Here is a 17,640-nt window from a genome sequence, read left to right as displayed (position 1 = left end):
AGTGGGTCCACAGGGACGGGCTGCAGGTTAGGCCAGGAGGGGTCTGGGGCATGAGAAGAGGCAGATTCGGGGGTGCGCTCTGGAAGGCCAGGACGCCTGGGTCCCCGGGCCTCCCAGGACCAAGGTGGGGTGCGGGGCGCCGGCGGCGGAAGGCCCATTAGCCGGCTAAGTGCTCCCAGGGAGGGGGGCCCGCGCGCGGCGGGAGGGGGCGAGGCGAAGGGAGGGCAGGGAGGGGGGCGGGAGTGGCTTTCCTGCACTCTGCCATGTGCCGCAGGAGTGGGGGGCTGGGGGAGGCAGGGCTGTGCGCCCCCGGGCCCCAAATCTCGACCTCTAGTAGCAGCCCCGCCCCGAGGCTTAGAAAGCTTAGCGGGCAGACCGCGCCTCGTCTTCAGCAGCGCGGTCTACACCCGCTTTCCCCAGCGGACGCCCCCAGCAGTCCCCCGCCTCTCCCACCCCGGGCCAGGAATGCCTCGCCCCAGGCCCTTTCGCGGCTGCAGTCGCCGCCCCGGCCGCCAGGGGGCGCCGACGCGGGGCGGGCGGGCCCGACGCCGGTGGGAGGGGGCGGCTCCGCTCCGGCCCCGCCCCCGGCCCGCCCCGCCCCGGCCCCGCCGACTCCGGTCGGTCCGGGACAGACTGGCGGGCGGGCGGCGCGGAAGCCGCGCGGAGGGAGCAGCGGCGCCGTCGGTCCCCGCCCCAGCCCCGGCCCGGCCATGGCGGGCGCCAGGCCCGGCGTCCACGCGCTGCAGCTGGAGCCGCCCACCGTGGTGGAGACCCTGCGGCGCGGGAGTAAGTTCATCAAATGGGACGAGGTAAGCGCCGGGGCAGTCCCGGGACCCCCTCTCCAAAGCTCGGCCACACGCCGGGGACCCCCACCCCAGGCTGAGCGCAGCCCCCCCCCCACCCCTTCCCAGTTCGGCTGCGCTCCGGAAACTTGAGTCCCGACTTGTCCCCGTAGTGAAGCCTTGGTCCCCCACCCCCCGCGAAGTCCTTAAACTCTGGAAGACTGGCTCCCCACTCGTTGGTGTGGAGACTTTGAACCCCAATAAACGGCGGCCCCCTTTTTACTCGTCCCTCCCACCCCTCCCTGCTAGGCTAATTCTGGTTCGCCCCATCCTGGCCCGATCCCCAGACCCCTTGCCGGCACTGTAGTCCCTGTCTGGCATCCGGTCTGGCTCCTGGCACCCCCATTCTGGGGGGTGCTGCTGGGACCTTACTCTCCCCAGTGCCCTAGCTGGAGGCTTCCTCTTCCATTCATCGCTTTCTCTCCTAATTCTGCCGGGCACCCCGTTTGCCCGGCTTCTGGATCCCAGCCAGTTTCCTGCTCAGGTGGGAGCACCAAGTCACCCCCTGATGGAGACTTTGCCCCCCCAAGTTCCTCCTCCCCTGGGGAACTTTGCTCCCCACTCCTTGGCATGGGGACTTTGAACCTCCATAATTCTGGCTCTCCATTCTCCCTGCCCTGTCGGGGTGCTTCCCATCCTGCGCCCCCAACCCCGCCACTTCTCTGCCTCCCCCTCCCTGCCCCTCCTTCCCCTGAGCTTCCTCCCAGCTCCTTCCCAGTCAGGCCAGAGGCCTGGAAGACTCTGGGCTCCTTTCCGGCTGGGTGGGGCGGGTAGGCGTGGGAGCTGGGGGGAGGGGCCGGGGGCGTGGCCTGAGGCAGCAGGTGTGCCTCGGAGGGGTGCCTGGGTGCCCCAGGAGCCTGGGAGACCCCTCCCCCCAGGCCACACCGAAGGGAAAAGTTTCTCCTTTTCCTTCCAGTGTGATAAACCCAAATAAGGAAGTGGGAACCGGGAGAGGGCCCTAAGGGGTGGGGTGGGGGTGCTGACAAGGGCTTGGAGCTGGAGAGCAGGGGCCCTGGGCTGCCTCTGAGGGCTATGACCCTGGGGAGGGGCAGGGGAAGGCACGGGGCAGGGGGGGGCAGTGCCCACAGGACTCCCCCCTCCCTATACTCTTTGGGGTGGGGGACTCAGCCCCAGGGCAGGGTTGGGAATCCTGGAGTGGGGCTGGGGCTGGGTGTCAGCTCCCTGAGGTGGGGAGGCCAACACCCCAGAGGTTCTAGGGCCTGCTGTCCCCTCTGCCCCTAGAACAACCTCCTGTCCATTGTAAGCAAGGCCTGAGATGGGTGGGGCTGATGCCAGCCCTAGTCTCCAGAAGGGGAAACTGAGGTCCGGAAAATGGAGACTTATCCCAGGCCCCTCAATGGGACTGTGGCTGAGGCCGGAGCTGAGTGCCTGGCTGGGTCCTGGTCCCCTGCTGCCCAGGCCAGGGGACTCTGGAGCCATACTGGCTGCATGCAAATCCTGACTCCTCTGCCTGACCTTGGCAAGCGGTTTAGCCTCCCTGTGCCTCAGTTTCCTCTTCCGTAAAATGGAAGTAACAATGACACGTACCTCCCGGGGTTGTTAGAGGACTGAGCTCATGGGTATTTGGCACGCAGTAGGGCAGCGGGAGCTGCAGCTGTTGCTGCTGTACGGACAATAACGTAATTACCCACCAGGCAGTGAGCAGCCGCTTGGGGGTGGCAGCCAGGGTGAGGTGGGGCCCTCTTCTGGCCGGAGGAGCCTGGCAGGAGACTTCTACCTGTGACCACTGGCTGAGCCCAGGCCCTTGATGCCATCCCCTTTGGCCAATGTCCCTGAGCGGCACAGGGTGGCCCTGGGAGCTTGCCAGGGACTGGGCCCTCCCCAGAAAATGGGGCCAGTGTGCCCTTCCCTGTCCCCACCAGCCGCAGGGCTGCTCCAGGGAGGACAGAGTTCACTGTCTGGTCCTGGGAGCTGGGTGAGCCCCTTCTGAGGGGATGAGCCGGGAGGTTGCGAGGACCCTGTGGGGTGCAGGATGGGCTGAACGGACTGTGAGGCAGGTATAACGGGTGGGACGCTGAAGGACCGCAGGTGAAACGTCTGACTCTTCTGCTTTCATCCCATAAACCCTCCAGAATGGGCTGAATTAAGGGGGATGTGGGGGACTCCATCAAGGAGCTCTTGGACCTTTGGGGAAACTGAGTCCCGGGTGGGGGGTCAGGGTAGGCCTCTGCAAGGAGGTGGGTCAGATTCCACGGGTAGAGAAGGAAAGAAAGGATGTCCCAGTGAAGGGAACACAAGGCAAAAACTGGGAGGTGGGGAAAGGGTAGTTTCCGAGGGCAAGGGGTGAGCCGGGAGGGGCCTTGAGACTGTGATGTGGGGCCCCAGAGGTCACACTGAGAACCTTGGTTTTATCCCGAGGGATGTCAGGACCCAGGGAGGACCTGGGGGCTGGAAGAGGCTTTGTCTTAGTTCCCTGGCAGGAACAGTGGGGTGGACGGCTGGAGGGGGCCCAGGGGCCAAACCTGAGCCGCAGCCCACGGGCAGCCGAGGCCCTCAGCCCCCTCTCACTGGTACCGCTGCTGTCCCTTCCCATCCCCAGGAGGCTTCCAGTCGGAACCTGGTGACCCTGCGCGTGGACCCCAATGGCTTCTTCCTGTACTGGACAGGACCCAACATGGTGAGGACGGGGCTGGCTCCGGCCTCTGGCCCCTGCCCCAGACCCCCAGGGTTGTCTCCCACCCACCCACGGGGCTGGGGCCCAGCTGCCGGCTGACCTCTCCCCTGGCTCCCTGGACAGGAAGTGCTAAGGGTGGGGGCCGAGGCTGGGGCTACCGCCCGGGGGTGGCCACTCCCTGGCCGGGGTGTGGAGCTCGGGGGCCCCCTGCTCTCTCCCTGCAGTCCCTCAGCCCCACCCCAGCATCTGGTTTCCCCAGGAGGTGGACACGCTGGACATCAGTTCCATCAGGGACACACGGACGGGCCGCTACGCCCGCCTGCCCAAGGTGAGAGATGGGTGCCCGGGATGAAGGATGAGGGTGAGGCTGTGGGTGGAGGGCTAGGGGACCCCACCTCAGCCTTGGATCTCACCTCTTCAGGACCCCAAAATCCGGGAGGTGCTGGGCTTTGGGGGCCCCGACGCCCGGCTGGAGGAGAAGCTGATGACGGTGGTGGCCGGGCCAGACCCAGTGAACACAACATTCTTGAACTTCATGGCCGTGCAGGATGACACGGCCAAGGTGGGCTGGAATTGAAGGGAGGGCCCCGGGCCGTCACCGACTCGTTTGCTTAGTTTGCTATCACTTATCAAGTGCCTGGTGTATACTCTGACTGTATTTATAATTGTCCTCTGGAAGAATGATGTTTAAGCCCTTGCTGTGTGCCAGGCGGGTTCTGGGCTGGGGTTGGACCAGACCCCTGTTCCCTGCTCACCGTGCCCCATCTTCTGCTCACCCCCCAGGTCTGGACCGAGGAGCTGTTCAAGCTGGCTATGAACATCCTGGCTCAGAATGCCTCCCGGAACACCTTCTTACGCAAAGCGTGAGCCCTGGGCCACTGGGGGGTGTCAGGGGGGTCTGGTGGCCGGCCCCAGGGTGTGACCCCTCCACCTCCCTCCCCAGATACACGAAGCTGAAGCTGCAAGTGAATCAGGACGGGCGGATCCCAGTCAAGAAGTGAGCAGCCCTCTCCCCTCGGCGTCCTCCCTTCTGCCCTGACCTTGGTGACCTTTGCCCCCCGCCCCCACGCTAACCTCACCCCAGAGCCTGATCCCTCTACCTGCTTCAGCATCCTAAAGATGTTCTCGGCTGACAAGAAGCGGGTAGAGACCGCGCTGGAGTCCTGTGGCCTCAAGTTCAATCGGGTGTGTGGGGTGGGGGTCGGGGCAGGGGAGGGCTGCCAGGGGTGTCATGGTGGGGGGGCCTACTCTTCGGGGGCTGGCTACCCCCCAGGTTCTCACGCTGTGCTCCTCGGCCCCCAGAGTGAGTCCATCCGGCCTGACGAGTTTTCCTTGGAGATCTTTGAGCGGTTTCTGAACAAGCTGTGTCTGCGGCCGGACATTGACAAGATCCTGCTGGAGATGTGAGCAGGGCTGGGCTCTGGGGCTTCGCTCCCCCCGCCCCGGGCTGGGGCCCCCTCCCAGCCCCTGTGCTCCCACCCCGCCTCTGCGCAGTGTTCCTTCTAGCTCAGCGAGCAGAAGGGGAGCTGTCGGGTCGAGTCCCCGAGCGCTGGGATGGGACAGGTGGAGAACTTGTCTTTCTAGCTGCTCTGTTAGTGGGACAGCTCTGTGCTGACATTTTGCCAAAACGGCTTGAATCAGCCCACTTTGTGGATGTGAACACACATGGGCTCACCCAGTGGGTGAGGGCTGGAGCTGGCCCTGGATTTGGGGTCTGCGGTCTAGAGGCAGGGAGCGGTAGGCCAAGTACTTGACAGCTCCTAAACCCCTTGTCTTTCCTGTTCATCTGCCGCCTCGCCAACGCCAAGTGGTCGGGAGTGCGGATGGGGAAACTGAGGCCCAGAGGGTGCAGCGACTTGCCGAGGGTCCCAGTCAATCAGTGGGCCCTGGGTCTCCCAGGGTGAGTGCTTGGAGTGGGGGGCTTGTGAGGCTCCAGCCTGATCCGGCTTGCCCCCCTCTGCCCGCTCCCCCTCCAGAGGCGCCAAGGGCAAGCCTTACCTGACGCTGGAGCAGCTCATGGACTTTATCAACCAGAAGCAACGCGACCCGAGGCTCAACGAGGTGCTGTACCCGCCCCTGCGGCCCTCCCAGGCCCGGCAGCTCATCGAGAAGTACGAGCCCAACCAGCAGTTCCTGGAGCGAGGTGAGGCCCTGGGGCTGCCGGGTGGTGGGAGAGGACGCTGGGGGGCCTGCTGACCCCGCTGACCCCATGCCGCTCCCAGACCAGATGTCCCTGGACGGCTTCAGCCGCTACCTGGGTGGGGAGGAGAACTGCATCCTGCCCCTGGAGGCCCTGGACCTGAGTGCGGACATGACGCAGCCGCTGAGTGCCTACTTCATCAACTCCTCGCACAACACCTATCTCACCGGTGAGCTGGCCGCCCGTCCCCCTGCCCCCGTGGCCTCTGACTCCCGGACCCGCCACTGCCTCCCTCCTGGGGCGCTGTTGTTTCAGCTCAGGCACTCATCTGTCTGCCCATGCTGGGGAGGCAGGCAGGGAACAGCCAGCCGGCCCCTGGGGGAGCTGGGCCTGTCTGCACGGGAGGGTCTCGGGGTGTCAGGGAAGGGCTGAGCCTGGCATGAGAGGGCACAGCCTGGGCGCAGGCCTGGAGAGGAGACCGTTGGCACTTTCAGGAAACAGAAGGGGAGCCGGGGAGGTGGGGTGGCGGGTGGGGCATGGACAGGTGCATGGTGAGGGGGGCCTCGGGGTGTCAGGGAAGGGCTGAGCCTGGCACGAGAGGGCACAGCCTGGGCGCAGGCCTGGAGAGGAGACCGTTGGCGCTTTCAGGAAACAGAAGGGGAGCCGGGGAGGTGGGGCGGCGGGTGGGGCATGGACAGGTGCATGGTGAGGGGGGCCCGAGAGGAAGGCAGGGTTGGGTCAGGGGGCACAGAAGGAATCTGGGTTCATCCTAAGTGGGAGGGAAAGGCTTTGGGGGATGGTGAGTGGCGGGCGGGTGTTGAGACCCTAGATGTCTCTAGAAGGAGGATCCGAGGTACTGTGTGGAGACTGGATTGGCAACAGAGAGGGGCCTGCGGTCCCTAAGGTGATGGAGAACTGTTCTGGGGCCCCAGTGGGGTGGCAGAGGGGGTGAAGAGAAGTGAGGGGCTGTGAGGGTTGTAAGGAAGTGGGGGTGTCAGGGACGACTCCCAGGGTTCAGGCAGGAGGTGGGTGTGTTTACCTGGGAGAGGGTAAGCCCCGGAGGAGGGACCAACCTGGGAGAAAGACCCCAGCTTGGAGTGAGTGCCAGGGGCTGAATGGGGTGGGGGGGCTGGGCCCTGTCCTGTGGGCTTTTGGGGGTTGGTGCTTGTTCCACAAATAATTAAGGCACGATTGGGGTGCTGGTGAGAGCGGGCCTGGGATGTGCCATGGGCTGCTGTGTCCCCAGCATGGCCTGGCTCAGTGCGGCCGTGGGGAGAGGGAGAGCCGTGGGGCCGGGCAGCCGTGGTGACAGAGCCTGGCCCCCAGCGGGGCAGCTGGCCGGGACCTCCTCGGTGGAGATATACCGGCAGGTGCTGCTGTGGGGCTGCCGCTGCGTGGAGCTGGATGTGTGGAAGGGCCGGCCGCCCGAGGAGGAGCCCTTCATCACCCACGGCTTCACCATGACCACCGAGGTGCCTCTGCGGGATGTGCTCGAGGCCATCGCCGAGTCCGCCTTCAAGACCTCCCCCTACCCCGTCATCCTCTCCTTCGAGAACCACGTGGACTCGTGAGTGGGCCCCTGAGCGACGCTGCTCCCGTGACTGCCGACCCTGGGAGTTGCCACTGACCTGCCCCAGGAACCTCTGACCTCTGACCTTGGCCCCACAGGGCGAAGCAGCAGGCCAAGATGGCCGAGTACTGCCGCTCCATCTTTGGGGACGCGCTGCTCATCGACCCGCTGGACAAGTACCCAGTATGGGCGCTTGGGGCCTGGCCGGGTGTGTGCTGGGGGGCGAGGGCACCTTGGCAGGCCCTGACCTGCCCGTGCCACCCCCCCCCCCGCCAGCTGGCCCCGGGCGTCCCCCTGCCCAGCCCCCAGGACCTGATGGGCCGCATCCTGGTGAAGAACAAGAAGCGGCACCGGCCCAGCACCGGTGTCCCTGACAGCTCGGTGCGCAAGCGGCCGCTGGAGCACAGCAATTCAGCACTGAGCGAGAGCTCCGCCGCCACCACCGAGCCCTCCTCGCCCCAGCTCGGTATGACCCTGGCCCGACCTGTGACCCCCATCCCGACCCTGGCCTCCTGCCTCAGACCCACCCCGTGTCCACCGGGCTTGGCACCGTCCCACCCCAGGCCCCAACCTCTTGGCCTCACTGAACTGGTCTCTCCTTGGGGACGCACCATCTGCTCCCAACTCCTGACCCCTCCTCACCGAGCCTCTCACCTCCCCTCAGCTGGGTGTGGGACCTCTGACCCCCGACCCCAGGCACTCACCTTACCAAGCTACACACACTTGGATTTGGCTCCACTCAACTCCTGACCCCTCAGGTGATGGCTCTGAATTCTGACCTCTGACCTCAGTGAGGGTACAACCCTCAGATCTCTGACCCCTGTTCTGTGACTCCCACTGAGTCTACCCACCCAACTGGTCATAACGTCAGCCAACCCTTGACCTCTCACTTCAGTAAAATGAGGGATCTCAGGGGTACCCAGCTGGGCACAGTGGCCTCTCACCCTGACCACTCCCCACAGCCCTCTCGGGTGTGGCTCTGACTGACCTCTGACCTGTACCCCATTGGGTGAAGCTGTTGTACCCCTCTGAGCCACCCCACCTGCCTCCGACAACTCCCGATGCTGACCCTTGACATATGACCTCTGAGCTACCACTGGGCTTAATACCATCTGACCCTTGACCTTTACCCTCTCCCCAGGCCAGACTGCCTGGAAGGTCCCCCTTGATTTCCCCCTGAGTCAGCTGCACACACCCTGGTCACAGCCCCACCTGGCTTCTTGATCATCTGTATGTGACCCTGACCCCTGACCCCTGTGGCCCCTTCCTCTGCAGGGTCCCCCAGCTCAGACAGCTGCCCAGGCCTGAGCAATGGGGAGGAGGCGGGGCCCGAGAAGGCTGCCCTGGAGCCTCGGAAGTCTCTGGGTGGGGGCCCCGATGTGCTTGGGCCTGCCAACCCCGAGGATGAGGAGGAAGACGAGGAAGAGGAGGAACAGGACCCCAAAAAGTCAACCACGGATGAGGTCAGGCCCACAGGCAGGGGGGGCGGGCAGGGGGCATGTGTTCATTCCCTGAGCATTTCCTGAACGTCTGCAGTGCACCAGGCACAGCACTGGGTGATGGGGTGGCCCGGAGCCAGACAGGCATTATCCCTGTCCTCCTGGAGTTGAGTGCGTGTGTGTGTGTGTGTTTGTGTGTGTGTCTGCTGATTTTAAATAAACAGGCTTGGGAGCAAGTGTAAAATTACGTTTGTGATGTGTGCCGGGGAGGGGTGAGTGAGGGTGCAGAATTGGGGGAGGGGGATCTTACCTGGACAGGGAGGTGGGCAGGCAGACCTGAGGATACGGGAACGGCACATGCCAAGGCCCCGTGGCAGGGCCAGAGCCTGTACAGGAGGAGGGGGCAGTGCAAGGTGAGGGGGTGGCGTCAGGGGGAGGGCTGCATTCTGGGGAGTGGAGGTGACAGCATCCGACCTGCCTTTAGAAAAGGTCCATCTGGCTGTCGTGTGAGGTCGGATTGGCGAGGGGCCCGGAGTGGGTGAGGGTGAGGGCAGGGTGGCCGGAGCTCAACACTGAACTCTTGGGAGCCACCCGAGAAGAGATGGCGAGGTAGTGGCTGGAAATAATGGCTGGGGATGGAAATTTGAGGCTTTTTGCACTTGAGACAGTGAACCCCCAGGCTTGGGTGAGGAGTTCCAGCTTCTGAGGATCAGGGGGGAGGAGGGAGGCAAAGCAGGAGGGTGGGGTCAGGGCCTGGCGGTGAGGCCCCCCGGGAGAAGGCTGCCAGGGCACGGGGCCCAGGACCGATGGGGATGGGGCAGGGGTTGGGTGGCGTGGCTGCAGCGCAGACGGCCTCTTCTGGAAGGTTGGCCTCACTGGGGACATGAGGCTGGGTCAGAGGGCTGGAGCTGGAGCAAGGGCCCCTGGGCAGGACGGATGAGGAGGGGGCGATACTGGGACCCAGCGCCCAGGACCTGGGCCTCCGTGGGTGGGGGAACTTCCAGCTGTTGGCTGGGGGTCATGGCCCCGCTGACCCTGGGTTTGGGGGCCACAGGGCACCGCCAGCAGTGAGGTCAATGCCACTGAGGAAATGTCGACGCTTGTCAACTATACTGAGCCTGTGAAGTTCAAGTCCTTCGAGGCTGCTCGAAGTGAGTGGGGTGGGGGGCAGAGGGGGTGGGAGCCGGCCTCACCCCGCCCTGCCGGGCCTGACACCCGCCCACCCGCCCTGCAGAGAGGAACAAATGCTTCGAGATGTCATCCTTCGTGGAGACCAAGGCCCTGGAGCAACTGACCAAGAGCCCCATGGAGTTTGTAGAGTATCCTTCGGGGCTGCTGGGGCACGTGCGGGAGCCCGTGGGGAGGGGCTTGGCCGGGCACAGCTGCTCTGATGCCGCCATGCTGCCTCCACAGGGCCCTAGCCCTGCAGCGCCTGGGTCTGGGGTTTGGCCTTTCGGTGCTGGCTGGGTGGGCCTGGCGCCTGGGAGACAGCACAGAGGTGAGGCCGAGAAGCGAGAGGCGGAAGGGACAGCACGAGCCAAGGCCAGAAAGGGGGACTTGTGGGGTTGGCAGGAGCAGAGGATGGGCCTCGAATGCCGGGCTCAAGGTAGGAGGCGGAGTTCGACCGGGGTGGGCTGGCACCTGCACCCGAGTGGCCCCTGAATGCCAACCTCAGATACAACAAGCAGCAGCTGAGCCGCATCTACCCCAAGGGCACCCGCGTGGACTCATCCAACTACATGCCCCAGCTCTTCTGGAACGTGGGCTGCCAGCTCGTTGCGCTCAACTTCCAGACCCTGGGTGAGCACTGGCCGGCCTCGACCCTTGACCTCTGACCCCCTACCTGACTTTGACCCACTACCCTGCTAATTTTGCTCGAATGGACCTCTGACCCTATCTAATCCCAGATCCCCAAACAACCCAGACCTTGGCAAACCCCAACTCCGACCTGGGATGCCGTCTGCTCCCCCCCTGCCTCTGGGCCTGGGACCCCTGCACTTGACCCCTTGTGGTCCTGGGCCCACCTCTACGTGCTACTGTCCTGCCTGCCCTCTGTCCTCGTTTGACCTGCTGACCCCTGCCCTCCCCGTGTCGCCCCAGATGTGCCGATGCAGCTCAACGCAGGTGTGTTCGAGTACAACGGGCGCAGCGGGTACCTGCTCAAGCCTGAGTTCATGCGGCGGGCAGACAAGTCCTTTGACCCCTTCACCGAGGTCATCGTGGACGGCATCGTGGCCAACGCCTTGAGGGTCAAGGTGGGGCCTGGGAGGGCTCAGGGGAGGGGCGTCCCAGGGCGCAGGCCCCTCGGCAGCCGCCTCAGCCCCCGTGGCCCACCCCTCCCCACCCCCAGGTGATCTCGGGGCAGTTCCTGTCCGACAGGAAGGTGGGCATCTACGTGGAGGTGGATATGTTTGGCCTCCCCGTGGACACGCGGCGCAAGTACCGCACGCGGACCTCGCAGGGCAACTCGTTCAACCCCGTGTGGGATGAGGATCCCTTCGACTTCCCCAAGGTGAGCCTGGCCCCGCACCCACCCTGGGCGTGCAGGTGGAGGTCGGGGTCAGAGACTGGAGGGTGCTGAGGGGCCTCAGGGTGGGTCCATGCACCTCCACGCCCCACCCCAGGCCCTGGCCAGGTGACCAGGAGGGGAGCATGGAAAGTCCTGGAGCCCCTGCCGGGAATGGGCTCAGCCCGCCCCATCTCAGAGGCAGGAAGGACTCACCTGAGTTCCCAGCCCCAGGCCGAGCTCTCTCCTGCCTCCCATGGTCCCAAACGGACTGGGCCTTGCTCTCGACTCACGGCTCCCTCCAGCTTCTAAGCTGGCCACGGCCAGCTCTGCCTCGCCATGGGCCTGGGGTGGGGCCCTGAGGCTCTGCCCGCCTGGCCTCTGGGGTCAGGGCTGGTCATCTGTCGGGCCGGGCCGCAGAGACTGGGGGTCAGCTCCTGGGCTCAACACTGGCTTGGGCCCACAGGTGGTGCTGCCCACGTTGGCGTCACTCCGCATCGCAGCCTTTGAGGAGGGCGGCAAATTCGTAGGGCACCGGGTCCTGCCTGTCTCTGCCATCCGCTCAGGTGAGGCTCTGGGGGGCTCTGGGCTGCCCTGGGGGGCCGTGGGTGTGAAGACCCCGGCCTGGCCCACCTCGCCCTCCCGCCAACCCAGGGTACCACTATGTCTGCCTGCGGAATGAGGCCAACCAGCCGCTGTGCCTGCCGGCCCTGCTCATCTACACGGAAGCCTCCGACTACATCCCCGATGACCACCAGGGTGAGCTGGGCATGGGGCGGGCCGGGGCGGGCGGGGGGTGGTGTCGGGGTCCGGGGGTGGCTGGGCTGGAGGGCCCTACCTCGGGATGGCGAACAGACCTTGGAGCAGAGATGCGCCTGCAGTCCCTCGACGAGACCTGAGCTGAGCTGGCAGACAAGCTATGGCCCTGGGGGGCTCTGTCTCTGCAACCCTTGCCCTCTGCCCCCCACCCCAGACTATGCAGAAGCCCTGATCAACCCCATCAAGCATGTCAGCCTGATGGACCAGAGGGCCAAGCAACTGGCTGCCCTCATTGGGGAGAGTGAGGTGAGCCAGGGCGGGGCTGGGGGCCAGCCTTGGGAGGTGGGCAGGGCTCAGACTCACCTTGACCCTGGGGTCCAGCCGACAGGCCTGCTGTGGGTGTGAGTGGGGAGGTGAGGGCTGACCTCTGGGCCCCATCTGCTGCCCCCCGTCATGCCCAGCCCCAGGTGGAAAAGGCCCTGCAGCCTTCCCACACCCACAGCCCACACAGGCCCATCCCAACTCCCAGCCTGGGGGTCTCAGCTCCAAAGGGCCTGGCTCAGGCCCCTGACTTTGTCGCATGCACCAGGCAGGGACTACTGGTCTCTCTCTCAGTAGGCTCAGTGGCCTTCAGTTACTCTCTGGTTTTAAGGGGTAAGATGGAAATCACCCCCTCCTTGCGTGTGAGGTCAGGCCCGGACTGGAATTCCTCCAGCTCCAAGCGGGGTTGTAGCCTCTGAGAGGTCGGAGCCAGGAGGGCAGGCTTCCAGCTGCTTCACCAGGGCAGCTTGAAGCCACAGATGCTTCAAAACACGGGGTCCTGGGAGCCACGAGGAGGGCAGTGGCTTACGTGGGGAGGGGCCAGGAGCCGGGGCTTGCCCGCACATCTAGACCCAGCTCCCGCGGGGCCTGCGGCGGGCAGGGAAGAGATGGCTGCAATTAGAGCCTCTTGGAGCTGTTAGCGGGAAAGGCTGGTGCCCACTCTGTGGTCATTTCCTTCGTTGATTTAATCAAGAGCTAAGAAGGAGGAAGACGGGCAACTGTGGGCAAGGGTGGAGGGACATGGAAAGGGGAGGAAACTGCGGCTGGGCCAGGACTTTCCAGAACAATCTGGAAGTTCCAGGGCCTATTCAATTGGCCTGGCATCCTAGAGACACAATCTCAGATGATCTCCTCCGCACCCCGTAAGGAAAAATTTAAAAATGCTTGTTTCATCCCTTATTTCACATGTAGTTGTGCAAACAGCCCCACCTTCCACACGAGGGGTTCAGCAGGTGGACGGGCCAAGGGAGGCTGAGACGTGACGGTGGGGGAGCCCCGGGGGGTTGTGAAGGACAGAAGGGCCCAGAGAGAAGAACATTTCTGGAAAGAACATTCCACCTTTTCCCCCAAGGCCCAGGCTGGCCCAGAGACATCCCAGGAGGCCCAGTCTCAGCATCTGGGGTCCCAGCTGTCCCCAAGCCCCACACCCAGCCCACTGGATACCTCTCCCCGCCGGCCCCTAGGTCCTACCCCCTCCTCCAGCAGCCCGTCCCTCAGCAGCCCAGGTAAGGGGCAGCCTGGGCCTGGGGTGGGCTGAGGGAGCGGCTCCCTGCCCGTCCTTCAGCCTCTCAGTCCTGCTGCCTCTGCCCCCCAGGACAGCGGGACGATCTCATCGCCAGCATCCTCTCAGGTAGGGGGCGGGGCCTGCTCTGGGGGCGGGGCACCACAGGGGCGGGGCGCCGCAGGGGGCGGGGCTGCTCTCCGGGTGGGCCTGCCTGGCCCAGCCGCCCCCACCACTCACCTCTGTTCTGCCCGTCCCAGAGGTGGTCCCGACCCCACTGGATGAGCTCCAAGGCCACAAGGTGCTGGCGAAGCTTCAGAGCCGGCAGGAGCGAGACCTGCGGGAGCTGCGCAAGAAGCATCAGCGGAAAGCGGTGGCCCTCACCCGCCGCTTGCTCGACAGCCTGGCCCAGGCCCGGGCCGAGGGCAGGCGCCGGTCAGCTGTCCCGTGAGTGGCCTGCACATGCATGTGGTTGTGTGAGTGTGGCGGGAGTGTGCCTCATGGGTTCTGCGCTAGGTGGGCACGGAGGGAAGATCAGGGGCTGCTCCTTGACCCCCAGGGAGGAGGGTGGGGTGCAGGGAGTAAAGGGGGGAGCCCCCACAAGGAGCACCTGTTTCAAGAGACTGTTGGCCAAATGGGGTCCCATCAGCTGAGGTCCCTGGGACCCGCCCAAGCCTCACCTAGAGGGGCTCTCCCCCCAGGGGTGGGGCCGCTGACATGGAGGAAGACAAGGGGGAGGAAGAGGAAGAAAAGCGGTATCAAGATTTCCAGAAGCAACAGTTGCAGAGTCTGCTGGAGCTGCGGGAGGCCCAGGTGGACACAGAGGCCGAGCGGAGGCTGGAGCACCTGAAACAGGTAAGGAGGCCAGTGGTGGTGGGGGTGGAGGGTGCACCTCCTGGGAGACGTGTCATGGGCCCTGTGTCACCTGCCGGCCACCTACATCTACAGGCTCAGCACCGGCTCAGGGAGATTGTCCTGGAGGCACACACCACTCAGACCAAGAGGCTGAAGGAGACAAATGAGAGGTGCAAGCAGGAGCTCATATGCAGGGGGTGGGGGCTCCTTGGTGTCAAGAGGAGGGCAGAGCCTCTGTTTCTGCCCCTGACACCCCCTGTCCCCCCACCGGCTCCTCCAGGGAGAAGAAGGAGCTGCAGAAGATCCTGGACAGGAAGCGCCACAACAGTATCTCGGAGGCCAAAACAAGGGAGAAGCATAAGAAGGAAGCGTAAGGGCATTGGGGCCGGGAGCCATTTGGGGGCTGGGGAGGCGGGGCTGGGGCCCGGCCCTGAGCCCATCCTGCCTGGCTCCCGTGCAGGGAACTGACAGAGATCAACCGTCGGCACATCACGGAGTCGGTCAACTCCATCCGCCGGGTAAGTGGGGCACACATGCCACCCCGGCCCCACCCCTCTTCCCTCATTCATCAGATACCCATCTCCTCAGTACCTGGCCTGGTGCCATGTTGGACAAGACTCAGTTTTTGCCCTAGAGGGGCTTCTAGGGCCCTTCCCTGTGGGTCCCCACAACCTCCCCTCGGGTCCCACATCACATCCAAAGCCAACTGTCTGCAACAAAGCCCCATGGCCTCAGAGTCTATGGGCCATCTCAGAACCCTGAGATCCTTGGCTTGCCTGACATCCGTGCCCGCTGGAGCCCCCAGGACCCCTCCACTGAGCCCTTGCCCTCCCCCGCAGCTGGAGGAGGCCCAGAAGCAGCGACATGACCGCCTTGTGGCTGGACAGCAGCAGGTCCTACAGCAGCTGGCAGAAGAGGAACCCAAGGTGAGGCCGTGGGTGACCCTGGGAGGTGAGCGGCAAGCAGGCGGTGCTGGGCGGCCTGGCCTCGGCCGTGACACCCAACTTCCTCCTGCAGCTGCTGGCCAAGCTGGTCCAGGAGTGTCAGGAGCAGCGGGCGAGGCTGCCCCAGGAGATCCGCTGCAGCCTGCTGGGCGAGACGCCAGAGGGGCTGGGGGACGGGCCCCGGGTGGCCTGTGCCAGCAACGGTCATGCACCTGGGAGCAGCGGGCACCTGTCCGGCGCTGACTCGGAGAGCCAGGAGGAGAACACGCAGCTCTGAGCTGGCTGGGCAAGAGGTTGCCAGGGCGGGCACCAGGAGGAAGGCAGGAGGCTAAGACACTAATTTCTTTTTTTAACTTTTGAATCTTTAGAAATTTTATTTTTTTAAACCTGGGGTGAGTACCCCACCCTAACTCCTTTTGCCCTCCTAGGCCCCTGTCGGTCCCCGGACCCTGCTTTCTGCCCTCAGTCCTAGGGAAGGTGCTGGGTCACCTCAGGCCAGAGGGCCTGGGCCAGGGGCGTGGCACCCCCGCCCAGAGAGGCAGCTGTCTACCCCCACCTCCTCCGGGCACACTGGGTGGGGATCTTTGAGCTTTGGGAAGTAGGGGTCACTTTCTCTATTCTTGGGGATTTTTTTTTTTTACATGAATAAAAATGGCTTTCAGGGACCCCCGTGTGCAGTGTGGTTTGGGGTGGGGCAGGGCTGGAGAGGACTCTGGAGTGTAGATGTGGCTCTTGGGGGGCTGAGGTTCCTCCTCTATAAAATGGGTTCATGGGCATTTGGTGGGGTTGTGGTCAGGTCCCCAGGGAAGGGGTAGTGTCTGTATCTTCAGGCTTCCTTGCCCAGGGCCTGCAAATCCTCCCAGAGACCCCCCTGCCTGCCACCTTTGCCCGTTTCCACCCGTTGCCCTTCCCAGAGGCTCAGGCCTCTGTCCAGGAAGCTTTCCCTGCCCCCTCCTCCCTTCCTGCTGCCTGATAGGACCAAGAGCCCAGCATCTTCCGCCAGGCCGGCTCGGGCCCCACACGGGCCGTGGATTCTGCTTGGGGGATGGACTGGCTGGAGGTGGGGGGAGTGGAGTGGGCGGCTCAGAAGCTGCCCAGCACCAGGGACCCAGGCTCTCAGCTGTGGGTGGGAAGTGGGCCTGGCTGTGACCCCTGGGAAAAGGGGAGCTGACGTCACAGGCACTGGCAGGGGCCTGGGGACCCAGCGTCCCTCTCGTCCCTGTGAAGGAGATATTATACCTGTTTTACAGATGAGGAAACAGGCTCAGAGCGGAAGTCGTGTGTTCCAGGCCACAGCTAAGTCAAGACGTGCTGACCTGGAGGCTCAGGGTGGACCTGGACTCTCCACAGCATGCTGTCTGCGGCCGGCCTGGAGGACTTGCCCCCTGTGTCCCGCCCCCGCCACGGGAACAGCGTGGAGTGGCAGGAGCCCGCAGCGAGGGTGCGGCCGGGTGCTGCGGCAGGGTCAGGCTGCCACTTCTTCAAGGCCTCTCCCAGCTTCCTGGCGCTTCCGGGCTGCCGGCCTCCCTCCTCCAGAGGAAGACAGCCTCTTATCTGGAACTTATCTCCTGTCAACTAAGTGTTTTCTGTCCTTTGTTTTTGCTGCAGCCTGAGGCAAACAGATGGGATGGGGCAGCCGGAGACAGGGGGCCTGTCCTATCCCAAAGTCTGCCCACTTGCCTGTAGCCTCTGGCCAGGCTCCTCTGCTGCCAACTGCTGTCTTCCCAGTTTGCCTCTAGTTAAAAGGATACCACTTGATCATGTCAGTTCTAGGAGCCTCAAAGACTAGGCCAAAATCTGGATTCCCGGATGTGACACTGGGGCCCCGGCAAGAGCCTGTCCCTGCCACTACCCCCATCCTCCTCTGGCCCCACACTTCACCCATCTGTAGTTTTGACTTCTAGATCTGACCCACCCTCTCTGGAAGCTCTCCTTTACTTCCTCCTGCGGGAGGGAGCCGCCCTCACCCCGGTTCTGGGTCCCCCTGCAGAGTACTCTGCTGGGGGGCGGCAGCACCATTCTGAGAGGCGGGCTGTCCCCTGGACAGGAAACCACAGCAGGGGCTGGGGCATGATTCATTTCTGTTCACCCGGTACTGCACCGGCCTGATCTAGAGGGGGCGCCAATAAATCTTTCTGGAAATGAGTTCCGAGCTCTGGTCCTGAGTCCTCGAGACGCTTCCGCCCCAGTTCCCCAGTGGCCCCTGTGCTCGCGGGTCTCGGCCTTCCGCACGCGTCTGCCCCCCCGCGCCTCCTGCCTGTTCCCCAGCAGCGCTGGCCCTGGGCCGGCCACACAGTTGCTGCTCACAAGGCCTGACCTAAATAGGGACAAATGACCGTCCTTGGGGGGCCGCGGCACGGCTGGCAGAGCGCGGAATTCCGGCAGCCGACCGGGCTGCGGTTGCCAA

The 17,640-nt window shown here is 64.5% G+C and overlaps 1 protein-coding gene across 5 annotated transcripts; it reads left to right on the top strand.

The window, feature by feature from the left end:
* Positions 1-644: 644 nt before the first annotated feature.
* PLCB3 (phospholipase C beta 3) lies at positions 645-17,379 on the top strand. Of its 5 annotated transcripts, none has more exons than XM_037838143.1 (32): positions 645-809; positions 3,403-3,480; positions 3,737-3,805; positions 3,899-4,039; positions 4,261-4,340; positions 4,421-4,474; positions 4,587-4,662; positions 4,780-4,880; positions 5,454-5,620; positions 5,700-5,846; positions 6,944-7,184; positions 7,286-7,370; positions 7,464-7,653; positions 8,463-8,650; positions 9,681-9,777; positions 9,861-9,945; positions 10,302-10,426; positions 10,727-10,881; positions 10,977-11,138; positions 11,599-11,698; positions 11,787-11,891; positions 12,106-12,197; positions 13,285-13,438; positions 13,528-13,563; positions 13,695-13,881; positions 14,136-14,289; positions 14,383-14,459; positions 14,570-14,659; positions 14,750-14,807; positions 15,129-15,215; positions 15,307-15,526; positions 16,484-17,379. In XM_037838143.1, exons 1-31 carry the CDS (start codon positions 711-713, stop codon positions 15,508-15,510), a joined length of 3,684 nt encoding a protein of 1,227 aa, XP_037694071.1. In that variant the 5' UTR covers positions 645-710; the 3' UTR covers positions 15,511-15,526; positions 16,484-17,379. The 5 variants fall into 5 exon arrangements, 4 of the variants coding, with proteins under 4 accessions (XP_037694071.1, XP_037694070.1, XP_037694069.1 ...); XM_037838142.1 differs by having other exon boundaries at positions 15,307-15,553; XM_037838141.1 differs by having other exon boundaries at positions 15,307-17,379.
* The last annotated feature ends 261 nt before the right edge of the window (positions 17,380-17,640 follow it).

This window comes from Choloepus didactylus, chromosome 6 (assembly GCF_015220235.1).
Source record: "Choloepus didactylus isolate mChoDid1 chromosome 6, mChoDid1.pri, whole genome shotgun sequence".
NCBI lineage: Eukaryota > Metazoa > Chordata > Mammalia > Pilosa > Megalonychidae > Choloepus > Choloepus didactylus.
This window is presented reverse-complemented; position numbering and strand designations above follow the sequence as displayed.

Bases quoted from the DNA above. Each gene is read 5' to 3' on its own strand.
- PLCB3 (XM_037838143.1), top strand. From the start codon at position 711: ATGGCGGGCGCCAGGCCCGGCGTCCACGCGCTGCAGCTGGAGCCGCCC. The intron at 4,341-4,420 runs GTGAGCCCTGGG...CTCCCTCCCCAG, and splicing joins AACACCTTCTTACGCAAAGC to ATACACGAAGCTGAAGCTGC. The intron at 10,882-10,976 runs GTGGGGCCTGGG...CCCCACCCCCAG, and splicing joins CCAACGCCTTGAGGGTCAAG to GTGATCTCGGGGCAGTTCCT.